The 17,480-nt window shown below is 39.9% G+C and overlaps 1 protein-coding gene across 1 annotated transcript in view; it reads right to left on the bottom strand.

Moving 5' to 3' along the window:
- FRAS1 (Fraser extracellular matrix complex subunit 1) overlaps positions 1-17,480 on the bottom strand; it is an 868,578-nt gene that overhangs the window by 520,990 nt on the left and 330,108 nt on the right. The window contains 3 exon segments of the mRNA XM_053703296.1: positions 777-815; positions 3,689-3,778; positions 16,528-16,719. Of these exon segments, the coding sequence (XP_053559271.1) occupies positions 777-815; positions 3,689-3,778; positions 16,528-16,719 (321 nt within the window).

The raw sequence follows: 17,480 nt of genomic DNA on the forward strand, positions 1-17,480 counted from the left end.
AAAGCCATTACTACGCAAATGCCACAAAGTATTCCACTTACAATACGCCAAACAGCACAGAAACATGCCTCAAACCTTCTGGCACAAAGTCATTTGGAGTGATGAGACCAAAATTGAGCTTTTTGGTCACAACCATAAACGCTGCATTTGGAGAGGAGTCAACAAGGCCTATGATGAAAGTACACCATTCCTACTGTGAAACACGGAGGTGGATCGCTGATGTTTTGGGGATGTGTGAGCTAGAAAGGCACAGGAAATTTGGTCAGAATTGATGGCAAGATGAATGCAGTATGTTATCAAACAGAAGCCCTCATTTTCCACTTCTTGATTAGAGTTTGAACACTGCTGATTTTCATTCTCAATTCCTTGGCTATCTTTTTATACCCCTTTCCTGTTTTATAAAGTTCAACTACCTTTTCCTGCAGATCCTTTGACAATTCTTTTGCTTTCCCCATGACTCAGAATCCAGAATCGTCAGTGCAGCACTGGATGAAAGATGCAAGGGTCTGTCCAGAGTCCAGAAACTCATTGACCTTTTATACAGACACACTAATTACAAGCAAACAGATCACAGATGAGGATGGATACCTTTAATAGCCATTCAAACTTTAAAATTAAACTGTTGCTTTAATAATTTCATATTTGATCTGTATGACAAATCCAAAAAAGATATAAAAAAACTTTTAACAATTTATACCAGGCATTTTTCTAACATGACAAAAACACAAATTCTTCACCTTAAACATAACCTTTTTTTATTTTTTATTGGTACTTACCATAAAATGTTTCACTCCACTCAAATCTGACCGCGTATTCTAAAGACAAAAAGGAATAACTGTATAAAGAGTTTATTCTGCAAGGTTACTTATCAGATTAATTGCAAACACTCCAATAAATCGTGTAATTCCACAATACATTCCTCAGTTATCTGTCATTCCATTCTGAACATAACAAAATGTGAACTAGCTGGCAGGATTTCCAGACATGTTGCCCAAGTGTTTGGTTTCTACAGGGACAAAATTTAGCTTTAAAACTATAAAATAGTCAAACTTACCATTTTTGAACTAAGTTAATTTTGAATTTTTGACTCACATTTACCGAAAACATCTCAAATTAATTTCAAATATCATGACAAATTACGTCTTTATATACACTTTTCAGATTGAGATTGGCAACACAGAAGTAGTACAACTTTACCTAAATTAAAGAAACTAACAAACATTTATGAGATCTGGATTTCAATGTGAGACTTTTAGTACAGATATCGAAAGATTACCTAAAGGACTACACCATACTTACATTATTTAATTTTGCCCCAAAAAGTATTCCATGTACTTTATTTTATGCATTTTTTTTTATTTTTCTTGTAAGAACACTAATTATAAGAGTTATAAATATCCAGCTTCACCTTCTTAATACCACCCAGTCTCATTACTACCTTTTGCTTTTAAAATGATCGGTTCATGGTTAATTTAAAATCGCCTAACACACTTTCATTCATATAACTACCTTACTACACTGCTAGTCATTTAAGACTTCCACCCTAAACACTCCACAGAAGCTGCACTCACAAAGGTAACTTATATTAAATAAATCCCACTTATCCATTCTTATTATTCAAGACCTTTTTGAAACTTTATGCAGAGAAGGCCATCATCTCCTCTTAAAAATTATTTTGATTCACAAGATAAAGTATTTTCATGGTTTGTATCCAACCATAACAACCTTCTCAGATATTTCACTAGAAATGCTTGTGCAATGTTAAATGCCGACAGCAGGTGCAGCATTTAGCGATGTTGGGCTACAGCGGATCATGTCCGTTCGACATATAATAAATCTACCCCATAGTCTCCTTCAGTAACTGGGAGTACTACAAGTTTCAGTCTAGTGCCCTCTTGTACTTCCCCATCAATACATCCTCTTTCAAGAAACACACAAAGTGTTTTGGAGTCATATAGCATTTCTATGTTGATGACACCTAGGCATTACATCGTTCTTACTCGAACAGGTCACAAAATGTTTTTTTCCCCCTGCAATTTCTTCACATTATTTGCAGCTCAATATACTAATAAACTGAACCTCTACATATTCCATGTTCACTGTCATGGAGTTACACTTAGAAGGGCATGTTCTTCCACTAACTGTATTCAAGCACTCATCAATTGAAGAATTTGCCCTTTCCTCACCCAAGACACCACAAAAGCATTAATTCACTCACGTTTCTCTCACATTTATTGCTGAACTCTATGGGGCCGATTTAATAGGATGCTGTTTATTCCGTGCAAGCTTTCTGGGTCGGAAGTAGATGGATGCTGCTTCCGACCCACTACGCTTCAGGTTAAGAAGCAGCAGTTATAAGAGCACTGCTCCTTAACTCGTCCGCCACCTCTGAGGCGGCGGACAGTAATCCGCCCAATCAGATACGATCGGGATGATTGACACCCAATGCTAGCGGCCGATTAGCCGCGAATGTGTAGGGGGCAGCATTGCACAAGCATTTCACCAAAAATTTAGTGATGCAGGGTGGACATGATTCGCTATAGCGAATCATGTCTGCCCGGGGTATGATAAATCTACCCCTTTATCAAAGTGGTCTTCCAAATTTCTGTCTTTCCTTTAACCAATATATCATGAAAGCCTCTGCCAGGCTTATTTATCTAAGTTAATGATCATCATCACCCAAACCCTGCAAGTCCCCACACTGGCCTTCATATGCTACACATTCCAAATATGTATCATAATCTACAAAGCACTAAACAATATTGAATCCAACTCTATTTCCACTCACCTATAAATAGTTCTCAAACCACCATTCTCAATCTACTAATAACCTATATTTAGCCTCCTCCATCTCCCATCTCCAAGCCTTCTCTTTAACTGCACCTAATCTGTGGAACTCTGCCAGATTGTCTCCCACGATTCAAAGCTTCAAATGCTCTATGAAAACTCACCTGTTCAGAGAATTTTACCATCTACCCTTCTATAAGCTCCTTATCACAATACCCAATATAACTTCACATATGCCTCTCCTCACTGCTCCTGCAACTATAAAACATTCTACAAGCACCAATAAGCAACCACTAAACCCTTAGGGGATGATTTATCAAGCTCTGTATGCCCCTGTCTCTGCGCGAGCCTTCAAGCTCCCCGGAAACAGAAGTTATGAAGCAGCGGTCTAAAGACTGCTGCTCCATAACTTGTCCGCCTGCTCTGAGGCCGCGGACAGAAATCAACCCGATCGGGTTGATTGACACCCCCTGCTAGCGACCCGAATAACTGCGAATCTGCAGGGGGCGGCATTGCACCAGCAGTTCACAAGAACTGCTGGTGCAATGATAAATGACGACATCGTATCCTGTTGGCATTTATCGATGTGCAGCGGACATGATACGCTACATCATATCATGTCCACTCACACTATGATAAATCTAACCCTTAATCTTATTCTCCCCCATCCTCTAATTTGTACGTCTTTGAAGTAAATTTGTACGTCTTTGAAGTAAGATCCTGTTCCTCCAGTATCAATCTTTTTTGTTAAGACCAATATTTTAATTGTAACTCTAAATAAGTTTAATTATTATATACCCCCTTTTATCATGTACCAAACATTTTGTTAAAAAAACAGATAATATTATAGTAATAATACATTTATTATTATTCCTGATAGGAATTTCTAGTTTAAGCTTACCTTTTTAGTATCCTCTTTGTATATACAGAAGCTAGTGCTTGAAATACATTCTGGACAACATTTTCCATCCAAATGAACTAATTCTTCTCCCTATTTTTCAATAAGATAACAAGAGACATATAGTGTAAACAGTAGTTAAGCCATGAGATTTAAGACCTGACTCAAATCATTTGAAGCACCAGGGTCCTGGCACCTTTGGCAAAGATACAAATAGCCAACTCAGCATAACAGTTATGCACTGTGTTTCATCAATTTAAAAGTAAACCGGGGGGGGGGGGGCATCTTTAGAGGTGTCCAAGCTGAAGAGCAGTAAATTCTAAGGAGTTTATAATGAAAAATCAGTTTTCTATGTATCTGTTTACATAGGTAAAGCTTTAAAAATGAGGCAGAATATTAATACTAACATTCATTTACGTAGTTGATAAAAAATGCAGTGTAAGACAATATTTTGTGCTGTGAATACAATTATCCCGTAAATTTGAATTTACAGTTTTTATAAAAGGAAAGACACATTAGAGAACAATTAAGAAAATCATGAAAATGTGAAAATGGTATAAAGAAAAAAAAAAATCTGTGGCCCACAGAGGAAATACTGATGGAATTTTCGGGTTAAAAATAGAGCTGTTGCTTGCCAACCGCAAAGTGTGGGCTGTTAGGTATATTAAGACAAGATACGAGATGCACTTACAGGTATTCTATGTGAGGTTAACCTTCATTATACTGAACAGGAGGAATTTACAGAGGAGGATACAAAGCAGACCCATTTTCATAAATACACACTATATCTTCCATCTTTCGCAGGATCACACACTTACAGTATATATAACATAACATATAATACCTTTCTATAATGCATGTCTTACACTCCCATTGCAAGACAAACAATTCAGGCATTAGGGAGCGGTTTGTCTATAAAGATTTAGCACTATAATGGACAAGCTTTTTTTTTTTTTCCTTTTCATTTTTGCATTCCACACTCAGTATATTTAAGTGCTATAGCTGTAGATGGGCATGGTATGATTTTAACAAAAGCATAAGGACATTTGAAGGTAGTTGCAACCTATTTAAGCATACATTACTATAGCTCTTTTCATTAAAGGGACATGAAACCCAACATTTTTATTTCACGATTCAGAGAATACCATTTTAAACAACTTTCTAATTTACTTCTATTATCTAATCTGTTTCATTCTCTTGGTATCATTTGTTGAAGGAGCAACAATGCACTAATGGTTTCTAACTGAACACATGAGTGAGCCAATCACAATCAATATATATATGCATCCACCAATCAACAGCTAGAACCTAGGTTCTCTGCTGCTCCTGAGCTTGCCTAGATAAACCTTTCAGCAAAGGATAACAAGAGAAGGAAGCAAATTAAATAATAGAAGTAAATGGGAAAGTTGTTTGAAATTGTTTTCTCTATCTGAATGAATCATTAAAGAAAATTTTTGGGTTTCATGTCCCTTTAATGGTATTAAATGGACATACAGTTATTATACAAAGAAAGTTAATGGGATTATTTAAGGAATAGAAAGATAAAAAATGAACTGTGCATTTAAAATAGAAGCATTTTTGCAATATACAAAAAATGCATCTAGTAAAAGTTATTCCTGGTTTTCTGTGGCATATGCAGATATCCTGTGAGGGCCTGTGCACCAGTAATCAAACTGAGATGACACAAATTAAGTCTTCCCAGAAGCAATACACACCACTGCCAGCTCTCTGAGCAGGTAGTCAGGCCCATTTATCAAGCTCCGTACGGAGCTTGAAGGGCCGTGTTTCTGGCGAGTCTTCAGACTCGTCAGAAACACAACTTATGAAGCAGCGGTCTAAAGACCGCTGCTTCATAACCCTGTCCGCCTGCTCTGAGCAAGCGGACAGGAATCGCCAGAAATCAACCTGATCGAATACGATCGGGTTAATTGACACCCCTCTGCTGGCGGCCGATTGGCTGCAAGTCAGCAGGGGGCGGCGTTGCACCAGCAGCTCTTGTGAGCTGCTGGTGCAATGTAAAATGCGGAGAGCGTGTTGCTCTCCGCATTTAGCGAGGTCTTGCGGACCTGATCCACAGTGTCGGATCAGGTCCGCAAAATCTTTGATAAATTGGGGCTATGGGGTTGGAATACTCGTGTATGGCCCTTACAGTATATGTGCATATGCCACACAAAAACAGTAATAACTTTCACTAGAAGCTTTTTGCTAACGGAAATATATAACAAAAATAATTCTATTTCAAATTTAAATGCACCCAGGCACATTTCAACTTTGACCTTTATATCCCTTTAAATAGTATTTTTTTTTTAATGACTGTCTCCATACTTAAAATTTTAAGTAACATTTAACATTGAAATGTTAAGTAACTAGAAAATAACAAATACAATTTGCATATTGTTTGATGCATCTGTTTTGTATGCTCTAGCTGTGGTCTCACATCTGTGGAATGAGTAAGATGCTCTCCACAGGATTAATTAAATGCCACTTAACCTCCTCATGTAGTCTCGATACAAAACCGACATGAAGCAGATTGAGTGGTGCAATTATAGGTTCATTTTATTTTCAATAATATCAAAGCTGTTTGACAGCGGACCATGTGCAACTTGAAAATACTCTCATATTACCTCATAGGAAGACATTTTATTGATATGAACATTCAAACATGGTGCTGGTATATACTGTATAATATGCCAAACTCATAGCTCAAAATACCAATATAGGGCTAGATTACAAGTGGCGTATTAAATTTATCCACATTAATTTGCGCGCGTATTGCAAGTTGAAAGTAATTGTGGACGCTTGAGTGCAATAGATTCGAATTTATTGCATGTTACATAAAGGGTTAGGGCTAAAATAAAAGTTGCACCAAACACAACATAAATACATTAAAATAAACAGTTGTTTGCCCATAAGCCTGATAGGAGTACACTAATTCTTCATGTGTGCTAACCCGTCATGAGTTATATTAAGGTGCATTATGTATTTGTAGCTGCGATTACGGCCCCCTGGCCGAAACATGTCAGCATTTCATTGCTTACTGCAGAGTGTGTGAAACTGTTGCTGCTGTAGGCCTCTTGGTCTGTTTTAAAGTTTTTGTAACGAATAAAGTGTTTTTACTACTACTATCAAGCCTACGGAACCCCCTTTTTTCCTATTTTCTATTGCAAACAGCCAGGATCCGTTAGGCTGTCAGAGTTCCCAAGCTGTTCCAGTACAAAGATCGCAAAGACACCAATCTGTAAAGAGTTGGAGAGATTGGTCACGGACAAGACATACCCCCTCCAGATGCCTCCGGTGATTGGATGCTGGTCACACGCTGAGTGAAACGAGCGATATGTTGTGACACACCCCCTCCAAATGCACTCGGTGATTGGGAGGAAGTTACACGCTGGGTGAAGTGTACCGCTTGCGGTGAGAGGAGCTGCTGAAACGGAGCGGAGCCGGTGACAGAATTGTCTATCCCCAAAGTATGTGATACACCGCATACTGGAGTCTTGAGACGTTCCCCTTGCTATAGTGGACTGACAGGAGGCCAAATACACAGTGAGGAATCGCACTAGGAGGCGGTGAGTTTAAGCAGCTCAGCGAATCACGCTCATTACAGTAAATTGTATACTCCCGCTCCAGTGTGTGCTAATGTGTGAAAGTGCCCTGTCCATATAATACATTTTGGATCATTTTGGGAATATTGAGTGACTTGTCCGTTTGAGAGTGTATTAACCTCAGGCCTGGTCCTGTGTGTTGAGAATGCTTACCGTATATATATGAAAAAGCAAGATAAAAGGAATGTAATTCATTTACACACTCAAGATCTAAACTATGAACAGTTACAAGCATAGCTTGGTGATATACATTCATTATTTTTACTAGTGATCTACATATCTTTTGTATTTATATATATATATATGATAATTTTAATGTAAAATATATTTCTCCAACATAGGTGTGTCCGGTCCACGGCGTCATCCTTACTTGTGGGATATTCTCTTCCCCAACAGGAAATGGCAAAGAGCCCAGCAAAGCTGGTCACATGATCCCTCCTAGGCTCCGCCTACCCTAGTCATTCTCTTTGCCGTTGTACAGGCAACATCTCCACGGAGATGGCTTAGAGTTTTTTAGTGTTTAACTGTAGTTTTTATTATTCAATCAAGAGTTTGTTATTTTGAAATAGTGCTGGTATGTACTATTTACTCAGAAACAGAAAAGAGATGAAGATTTCTGTTTGTATGAGGAAAATGATTTTAGCAACCGTCACTAAAATCCATGGCTGTTCCACACAGGACTGTTGAGAGCAATTAACTTCAGTTGGGGGAACAGTGAGCAGTCTCTTGCTGCTTGAGGTATGACACATTCTAACAAGACGATGTAATGCTGGAAGCTGTCATTTTCCCTATGGGATCCGGTAAGCCATGTTTATTACGATCGTAAATAAGGGCTTCAAAAAGGGCTTATTAAGACTGTAGACTTTTTCTGGGCTAAATCGATTGATTATTAACACATATTTAGCCTTGAGGAATCATTTTATCTGGGTATTTTGATATAATATTATCGGCAGGCACTGTTTTAGACACCTTATTCTTTAGGAGCTTTCCCAAAGCATAGGCAGAGACTCATTTTCGCGCCGGTGTTGCGCACTTGTTTTTGAGAGGCATGGCATGCAGTCGCATGTGAGAGGAGCTCTGATACTTAGAAAAGACTTTCTGAAGGCGTCATTTGGTATCGTATTCCCCTTGGGGCTTGGTTGGGTCTCAGCAAAGCAGATACCAGGGACTGTTAAGGGGTTAAAGTTCAAAACGGCTCCGGTTCCGTTATTTTAAGGGTTAAAGCTTCCAAATTTGGTGTGCAATACTTTTAAGGCTTTAAGACACTGTGGTGAAAATTTGGTGAATTTTGAACAATTCCTTCATGTTTTTTCGCAATTGCAGTAATAAAGTGTGTTCAGTTTAAAATTTAAAGTGACAGTAACGGTTTTATTTTAAAACGTTTTTTGTACTTTGTTATCAAGTTTATGCCTGTTTAACATGTCTGAACTACCAGATAGACTGTGTTCTGAATGTGGGGAAGCCAGAATTCCTATTCATTTAAATAAATGTGATTTATATGACAATGACAATGATGCCCAAGATGATTCCTCAAGTGAGGGGAGTAAGCATGGTACTGCATCATTCCCTCCTTCGTCTACACGAGTCTTGCCCACTCAGGAGGCCCCTAGTACATCTAGCGCGCCAATACTCCTTACTATGCAACAATTAACGGCTGTAATGGATAATTCTGTCAAAAACATTTTAGCCAAAATGAACACTTATCAGCGTAAGCGCGACTGCTCTGTTTTAGATACTGAAGAGCATGACGACGCTGATAATAATATTTCTGAAGGGCCCCTAACCCAGTCTGATGGGGCCAGGGAGGTTTTGTCTGAGGGAGAAATTACTGATTCAGGGAACATTTCTCAACAAGCTGAACCTGATGTGATTGCATTTAAATTTAAGTTGGAACATCTCCGCATTCTGCTTAAGGAGGTATTATCCACTCTGGATGATTGTGACAAGTTGGTCATCCCAGAGAAACTATGTAAAATGGACAAGTTCCTAGAGGTGCCGGGGCTCCCAGAAGCTTTTCCTATACCCAAGAGGGTGGCGGACATTGTTAATAAAGAATGGGAAAGGCCCGGTATTCCTTTCGTCCCTCCCCCCATATTTAAAAAATTGTTTCCTATGGTCGACACCAGAAAGGACTTATGGCAGACAGTCCCCAAGGTCGAGGGAGCGGTTTCCACTTTAAACAAACGCACCACTATACCCTTAGAGGATAGTTGTGCTTTCAAAGATCCTATGGATAAAAAATTAGAAGGTTTGCTTAAAAAGATGTTTGTTCAGCAGGGTTACCTTCTACAACCAATTTCATGCATTGTCCCTGTCGCTACAGCCGCATGTTTCTGGTTCGATGAGCTGATAAAGGCGGTCGATAGTGATTCTCCTCCTTTTGAGGAGATTATGGACAGAATCAATGCTCTCAAATTGGCTAATTCTTTCACCCTAGACGCCACTTTGCAATTGGCTAGGTTAGCGGCTAAGAATTCTGGGTTTGCTATTGTGGCGCGCAGAGCGCTTTGGTTGAAATCTTGGTCGGCTGATGCGTCTTCCAAGAACAAGCTACTTAACATTCCTTTCAAGGGGAAAACGCTGTTTGGCCCTGACTTGAAAGAGATTATCTCTGATATCACTGGGGGTAAGGGCCACGCCCTTCCTCAGGATCGGCCTTTCAAGGCAAAAAATAAACCTAATTTTCGTCCCTTTCGTAGAAACGGACCAGCCCAAGGTGCTACGTCCTCTAAGCAAGAGGGTAATTCTTCTCAAGCCAAGCCAGCTTGGAGACCAATGCAAGGCTGGAACAAGGGAAAGCAGGCCAAGAAACCTGCCACTGCTACCAAGACAGCATGAAATGTTGGCCCCCGATCCGGGACCGGATCTGGTGGGGGGCAGACTCTCTCTCTTCGCTCAGGCTTGGGCAAGAGATGTTCTGGATCCTTGGGCGCTAGAAATAGTCTCCCAAGGTTATCTTCTGGAATTCAAGGGACTTCCCCCAAGGGGGAGGTTCCACAGGTCTCAGTTGTCTTCAGACCACATAAAAAGACAGGCATTCTTACATTGTGTAGAAGACCTGTTAAAAATGGGAGTGATTCATCCTGTTCCATTAAGAGAACAAGGGATGGGGTTCTACTCCAATCTGTTTATAGTTCCCAAGAAAGAGGGAACGTTCAGACCAATCTTAGATCTCAAGATCTTAAACAAGTTTCTCAAGGTTCCATCGTTCAAGATGGAAACCATTCGAACAATTCTTCCTTCCATCCAGGAAGGTCAATTCATGACCACGGTGGATTTAAAGGATGCGTATCTACATATTCCTATCCACAAGGAACATCATCGGTTCCTGAGGTTCGCATTCCTGGACAAACATTACCAGTTCGTGGCGCTTCCTTTCGGATTAGCCACTGCTCCAAGGATTTTCACAAAGGTACTAGGGTCCCTTCTAGCTGTGCTAAGACCAAGGGGCATTGCAGTAGTACCTTACTTGGACGACATTCTGATTCAAGCGTCGTCCCTTCCTCAAGCAAAGGCTCACACGGACATTGTCCTGGCCTTTCTCAGATCTCACGGATGGAAAGTGAACGTGGAAAAGAGTTCTCTATCTCCGTCAACAAGGGTTCCCTTCTTGGGAACCATAATAGACTCCTTAGAAATGAGGATTTTTCTGACAGAGGCCAGAAAAACAAAACTTCTAGACTCTTGTCGGATACTTCATTCCGTTCCTCTTCCTTCCATAGCTCAGTGCATGGAAGTGATCGGGTTGATGGTAGCGGCAATGGACATAGTTCCTTTTGCACGCATTCATCTAAGACCATTACAACTGTGCATGCTCAGTCAGTGGAATGGGGACTATACAGACTTGTCTCCGAAGATACAAGTAAATCAGAGGACCAGAGACTCACTCCGTTGGTGGCTGTCCCTGGACAACCTGTCACGAGGGATGACATTCCGCAGACCAGAGTGGGTCATTGTCACGACCGACGCCAGTCTGATGGGCTGGGGCGCGGTCTGGGGATCCCTGAAAGCTCAGGGTCTTTGGTCTCGGGAAGAATCTCTTCTACCGATAAATATTCTGGAACTGAGAGCGATATTCAATGCTCTCAAGGCTTGGCCTCAGCTTGCGAGGGCCAAGTTCATACGGTTTCAATCAGACAACATGACAACTGTTGCGTACATCAACCATCAGGGGGGAACAAGGAGTTCCCTGGCGATGGAAGAAGTGACCAAAATCATTCTATGGGCGGAGTTTCACTCCTGCCACCTGTCTGCTATCCACATCCCAGGAGTGGAAAATTGGGAAGCGGATTTTCTGAGTCGTCAGACATTGCATCCGGGGGAGTGGGAACTCCATCCGGAAATCTTTGCCCAAGTCACTCAGCTGTGGGGCATTCCAGACATGGATCTGATGGCCTCTCGTCAGAACTTCAAAGTTCCTTGCTACGGGTCCAGATCCAGGGATCCCAAGGCGGCTTTAGTGGATGCACTAGTAGCACCTTGGACCTTCAAACTAGCTTATGTGTTCCCGCCGTTTCCTCTCATCCCCAGGCTGGTAGCCAGGATCAATCAGGAGAGGGCGTCGGTGATCTTGATAGCTCCTGCGTGGCCACGCAGGACTTGGTATGCAGATCTGGTGAATATGTCATCGGCTCCACCTTGGAAGCTACCTTTGAGACGAGACCTTCTTGTTCAGGGTCCGTTCGAACATCCGAATCTGGTTTCACTCCAGCTGACTGCTTGGAGATTGAACGCTTGATCTTATCGAAGCGAGGGTTCTCAGATCCTGTTATCGATACTCTTGTTCAGGCCAGGAAGCCTGTAACTAGAAAGATTTACCACAAAATTTGGAAAAAATATATCTGTTGGTGTGAATCTAAAGGATTCCCTTGGGACAAGGTTAAGATTCCTAGGATTCTATCCTTCCTTCAAGAAGGATTGGAAAAAGGTTTATCTGCAAGTTCCCTGAAGGGACAGATTTCTGCCTTGTCTGTGTTACTTCACAAAAAGCTGGCCGCTGTGCCAGATGTTCAAGCTTTTGTTCAGGCTCTGGTTAGAATTAAGCCTGTTTACAAACCTTTGACTCCTCCTTGGAGTCTCAATTTAGTTCTTTCAGTTCTTCAGGGGGTTCCGTTTGAACCCTTGCATTCCGTTGATATTAAGTTATTATCTTGGAAAGTTTTGTTTTTAGTTGCAATTTCTTCTGCTAGAAGAGTTTCAGAATTATCTGCTCTGCAGTGTTCTCCTCCTTATCTGGTGTTCCATGCAGATAAGGTGGTTTTACGTACTAAACCTGGTTTTCTTCCAAAAGTTGTTTCTAACAAAAACATTAACCAGGAGATTATCGTACCTTCTCTGTGTCCGAAACCAGTTTCGAAGAAGGAACGTTTGTTGCACAATTTGGATGTTGTTCGCGCTCTAAAGTTCTATTTAGATGCTACAAAGGATTTTAGACAAACATCTTCCTTGTTTGTTGTTTATTCCGGTAAAAGGAGAGGTCAAAAAGCAACTTCTACCTCCCTCTCTTTTTGGATTAAAAGCATCATCAGATTGGCTTATGAGACTGCCGGACGGCAGCCTCCCGAAAGAATCACAGCTCATTCCACTAGGGCTGTGGCTTCCACATGGGCCTTCAAGAACGAGGCTTCTGTTGATCAGATATGTAGGGCAGCGACTTGGTCTTCACTGCACACTTTTACCAAATTTTACAAGTTTGATACTTTTGCTTCTTCTGAGGCTATTTTTGGGAGAAAGGTTTTGCAAGCCGTGGTGCCTTCCATTTAGGTGACCTGATTTGCTCCCTCCCTTCATCCGTGTCCTAAAGCTTTGGTATTGGTTCCCACAAGTAAGGATGACGCCGTGGACCGGACACACCTATGTTGGAGAAAACAGAATTTATGTTTACCTGATAAATTACTTTCTCCAACGGTGTGTCCGGTCCACGGCCCGCCCTGGTTTTTTTAATCAGGTCTGATAATTTATTTTCTTTAACTACAGTCACCACGGTACCATATGGTTTCTCCTATGCAAATATTCCTCCTTAACGTCGGTCGAATGACTGGGGTAGGCGGAGCCTAGGAGGGATCATGTGACCAGCTTTGCTGGGCTCTTTGCCATTTCCTGTTGGGGAAGAGAATATCCCACAAGTAAGGATGACGCCGTGGACCGGACACACCGTTGGAGAAAGTAATTTATCAGGTAAACATAAATTCTGTTATCTATAACTATATATCTATATAAATATATACAGGTATGGGTATATATATAGATATATATAGAAATATATATTTAAAATAAAGATAACATTTTCCTGTATGTGAAGAACATTGAAATTTGAAATAATAATACCTCCTGTCGGTATAACGCTGTGGGTTTAATATGGTGTTGATTAGCGCACAATAAATGTTCGTTTTATTTTCGTCGGCACTCTCTATTGAAGTCTATGGGGAGAATAAATTAGTGTGGTTATGATATCTGAAGTCCTTTAGTTATTGCATGTCAGGTTTCTCTTGCGTGCAAAGTTACTTTAAACTTCTAATATGCGTGCTAAACCCATGTGCTATATCTAATCTATTTAGTTTAATTTTGATTTTACTGTCCCTTTAACCATTAAAGGTAGTCATGTTTACATTACTTTCATATATGTATTTATTACGCAATAATGTGGTCCTAGTCTAGTTCATTTGCTAACACTGTAAAATCATCTCCTGCATTCTATTATAATTAATTCTTAGGGGCCGAATTATCATTGTGCGGGCGGTCATGATCCGCTGTCAGCATTTATCATTGCACAAGCATTTATAGTGAAATTCTTGTGCAATGCCGCCCCCTGCAGATTCGCAGGGTGCGGCCGTTAGCAGGGGGTGTCAATCAACCCGATCGTATCCTAATGACCGCTGCTTCTTAACTTCCGCTTCAGGCAGACCTGAAGCGGAGTGGGTCGGAAGCAGTATCCGCTGCTTCATAAATCGACCCCTTAGCATAAATTTAGAACTGTTAAAATCTGCAAACCCTAATAAGAACAGAACACGTTTAATCTTTTAACGTACTTCATCTGTCTTTTATTATTGTAAGAGCTGAGCTTCCCAAGGAAGCTTTAAAAAGTCAAAAAGGGGACACCATTATCCTAATTTTAAAAAAAAAGAAGTTAATATTAAAATGTAATAGGTGATGCAATGAAATGTATGGATACTGCAGGATCTAGAACCCTGACCCAAGCTTAATGCTGCACTGTGATTGGATAGAGAAATAGCTCATTTATATCTCTCCCAAATTGGCCGCGGCTGATGAGAGAAGATAACTACAGTATATGCAAGATGTTTTTTAAGGGGTATATGTCCTTAACCTACAGTTTTATGTACTTTTGACTTTGTACTCACTGCCGGCTTATCCATAAAACACAGTAGGCAAAGTGTCTCGGGCCAATGATACTTTTAGGGGCCCATTAAAATGTTGCAATTTCTTTTAAAATCAGCACAAAAAAAGGAACTTTTATCATCGAAGAAACTTTGTTTTTCTTGCATTCAAATCCCTAATTAAAATAGATGATAACTTACGGATGCAATTACTTAATATGCCTCCAAAAGTGTTGTAGCTGTGGGGGAGGGTCTTTCAGTCTCCCTAACTTGCCTGTAGTTGTCAGGGACACTGCCTGCGTCAGAACACACAGCATCACAAGTTCAGGCTCAGGTTATAGAGCGAGGTTCACGGTTAGGGGGGCACTAGAATGGAAGCAAGCCATTATAGAGGTTGGGCGGGTGCCCCTGACAAACCTTTAGCAGCAGCAGTGCTCCGCTATCTGCGCCAACTCAATCATTGTGAATAGGAGGCTGACTCCAGCACAGTTACTTCTCAAAATAGAAAGCTACATAGGTCAACTGTGTTGGTATAAAGACGTTGCAGTCTTTTTTATGGAGAAAAAGGCCCACAAAGACAAAAACCATAATGTGGCCCTGTTTGTACCATGTAGAATATTCTGTTGTTCATTGGATTGTGTTTATTTCATTTTTGAATGTTTTCTCAGTATACAGCGTTACATGAGGCACAATGGCTGCTGCTTTAAATAACTATAAAAATAACCAGCTGTTTTCAGAAAGTGAAACACGAGCCAAGCAGAGGGTGGTGAATAGTTAAAAACAATCTCAATATAGATACGTCAAGTTCAGTACTACTAATATTTTCAGATCCTTCATTCATCCTTCTATTGATTATTAATAGAGAGCCCATTTTGACAGCCGAGCGGAAAAGTGTTATGTATACTACTGGAATTGCCATAATACATCTTAACAGGATGCTCAGAGGTCCAATGGTCTTTTTTAAGAGATACTGAATATGAATGATATCCAAGTTATCTTAGTTATGCTGTGCTTTATATAACTCTCATAGCAAAGCAACTATACAGAGGAACTAGCATGCTTTCCTTTAGCATTGGCACGCAATAATATGTAAATAATCTACTGCAACGTCCACCCTTGAGAATTTCTGATGAGCAACGCTATGGTACAGAATATGCAGGAATTAAAAAAAATGTGCAAAGAAAATGGTATTTAATAGCCTTAAAACTATTAGTTGCTTATCTATACCCTAAAAATCAGATAATGCTAAACTATGTCATTAAATAAAATATTCAAACCACTTTAAATATATATTCAGTAACTGGTAAGTTGTGGTAACAACTAATTTCCAAATAATGTTTTCTCATAAGTGCTCAACGATACATTTATCCAGCATATAATATGGAGACACTTAGTATATATGCACACGTTCATAAAAAAAAGTATTTATAAAGAGGCATTACAAAAGAAAGCCATATTAAGTGCCTCTACGCCCATATATATCCCTATATCTGTGTGTTTACCAACCCTTGGTAAATTGTTTAAGCCATGAATCTACAAGGTGTAATGATTTATTTTTATTGTATGAAATAAGCTACAGAAAGCATGATCTACCCTAAAGAATATATAGACATCCAGCTTTTATGTGTAGCTATCCTAAAATGATATTTACAATTATCATTAAATTGCATGAACATATAAATTGATGGCTTTGCTTTTAGGGCGGTAGTTATACCCTAGCAACACAGGGCAGTTTATGTCACCCACAAGACATGGGGTTTCTTTAAGATTTTAAAATGTTATCTTACCAATAAATAATTTTGAGCCAATTAATTAACTCACACAGTGTTCCCTATGGCCCGATTATTCAAAAAGGATTAACTAAGAATATGTAAACAAAAGCGTAGCAGAGTAAAATACCTCTTACCCATGAGCACTCGACTTTTGCACACTGAGCTTTGTGGCAAAGGACTTTCCCTCGGTCACATGTGCAAAAGTCACAGTGACTTCCATTCCAGAGCTCTCCATGATATCTCAGAGAACCTCCGTACATGCAGCTTCCTTTGGATGAAACACATTCTTCACAGCATTGGCCGGGACGCCTTATCTTGGTCTGGCCCTGAAGACAGTAAGTGATAGTCAGTGATGCTTTGGTTGGTCAGTATTAAATAAGACAACATTTTTCAATCATGGTTCAGATAGAACATACAGTTTTAAAGACTTTTACAGTTTTAAAGAACTTTTAAAGGTACTTCCATTATCAAATTTTCTTCGTTTTTTTGTTATCCTTTAATGAAAAGCGGGAACGTTTGCGGCACAATATGGCAGCAATTTTGTAACAATGTTGTGCATAAGCAGGAGCATAGATGGCTGCACTATTTCCTGTCATATAGTGCTCCAGACAGGTGCACACTAGCTATCTAGATATCTCTTCAACAAAAAATAACATGACAACGAAGCAAATTGGAAACTTTTTTAACTTGTATTCTCTATCTGAAAATGAAAGAAAAAAGGATGTGGATTTCATGTCACTTTAACCACTAAATACATTCTCATGAATACACTTGATCAACTCATGTCACCATATAAGTGCATATATTTCTGTACATCTCATGAGATACATCTGACTCCCATCATGAGTATATCTCTGATTCTGTGGCATTATATGTCAGCATGCCCCATGTGATCTCACCTGATGTTTTACACTCTGATTCTGACATCTTACCTCATTAGTTCCACCCTGATTCTCCAATAGCCCATTTAATCTTGTGTTTTACTCCCCGATTCTAACATATTAGATCTAATTTCATACTTTACCCCCAGTCCTGATATATCCCATATCATCTCATGTATTACACCTGTGCATCATCACATATTGGC

Source organism: Bombina bombina, chromosome 2 (genome assembly GCF_027579735.1).
Source record: "Bombina bombina isolate aBomBom1 chromosome 2, aBomBom1.pri, whole genome shotgun sequence".
Classification (NCBI taxonomy): domain Eukaryota; kingdom Metazoa; phylum Chordata; class Amphibia; order Anura; family Bombinatoridae; genus Bombina; species Bombina bombina.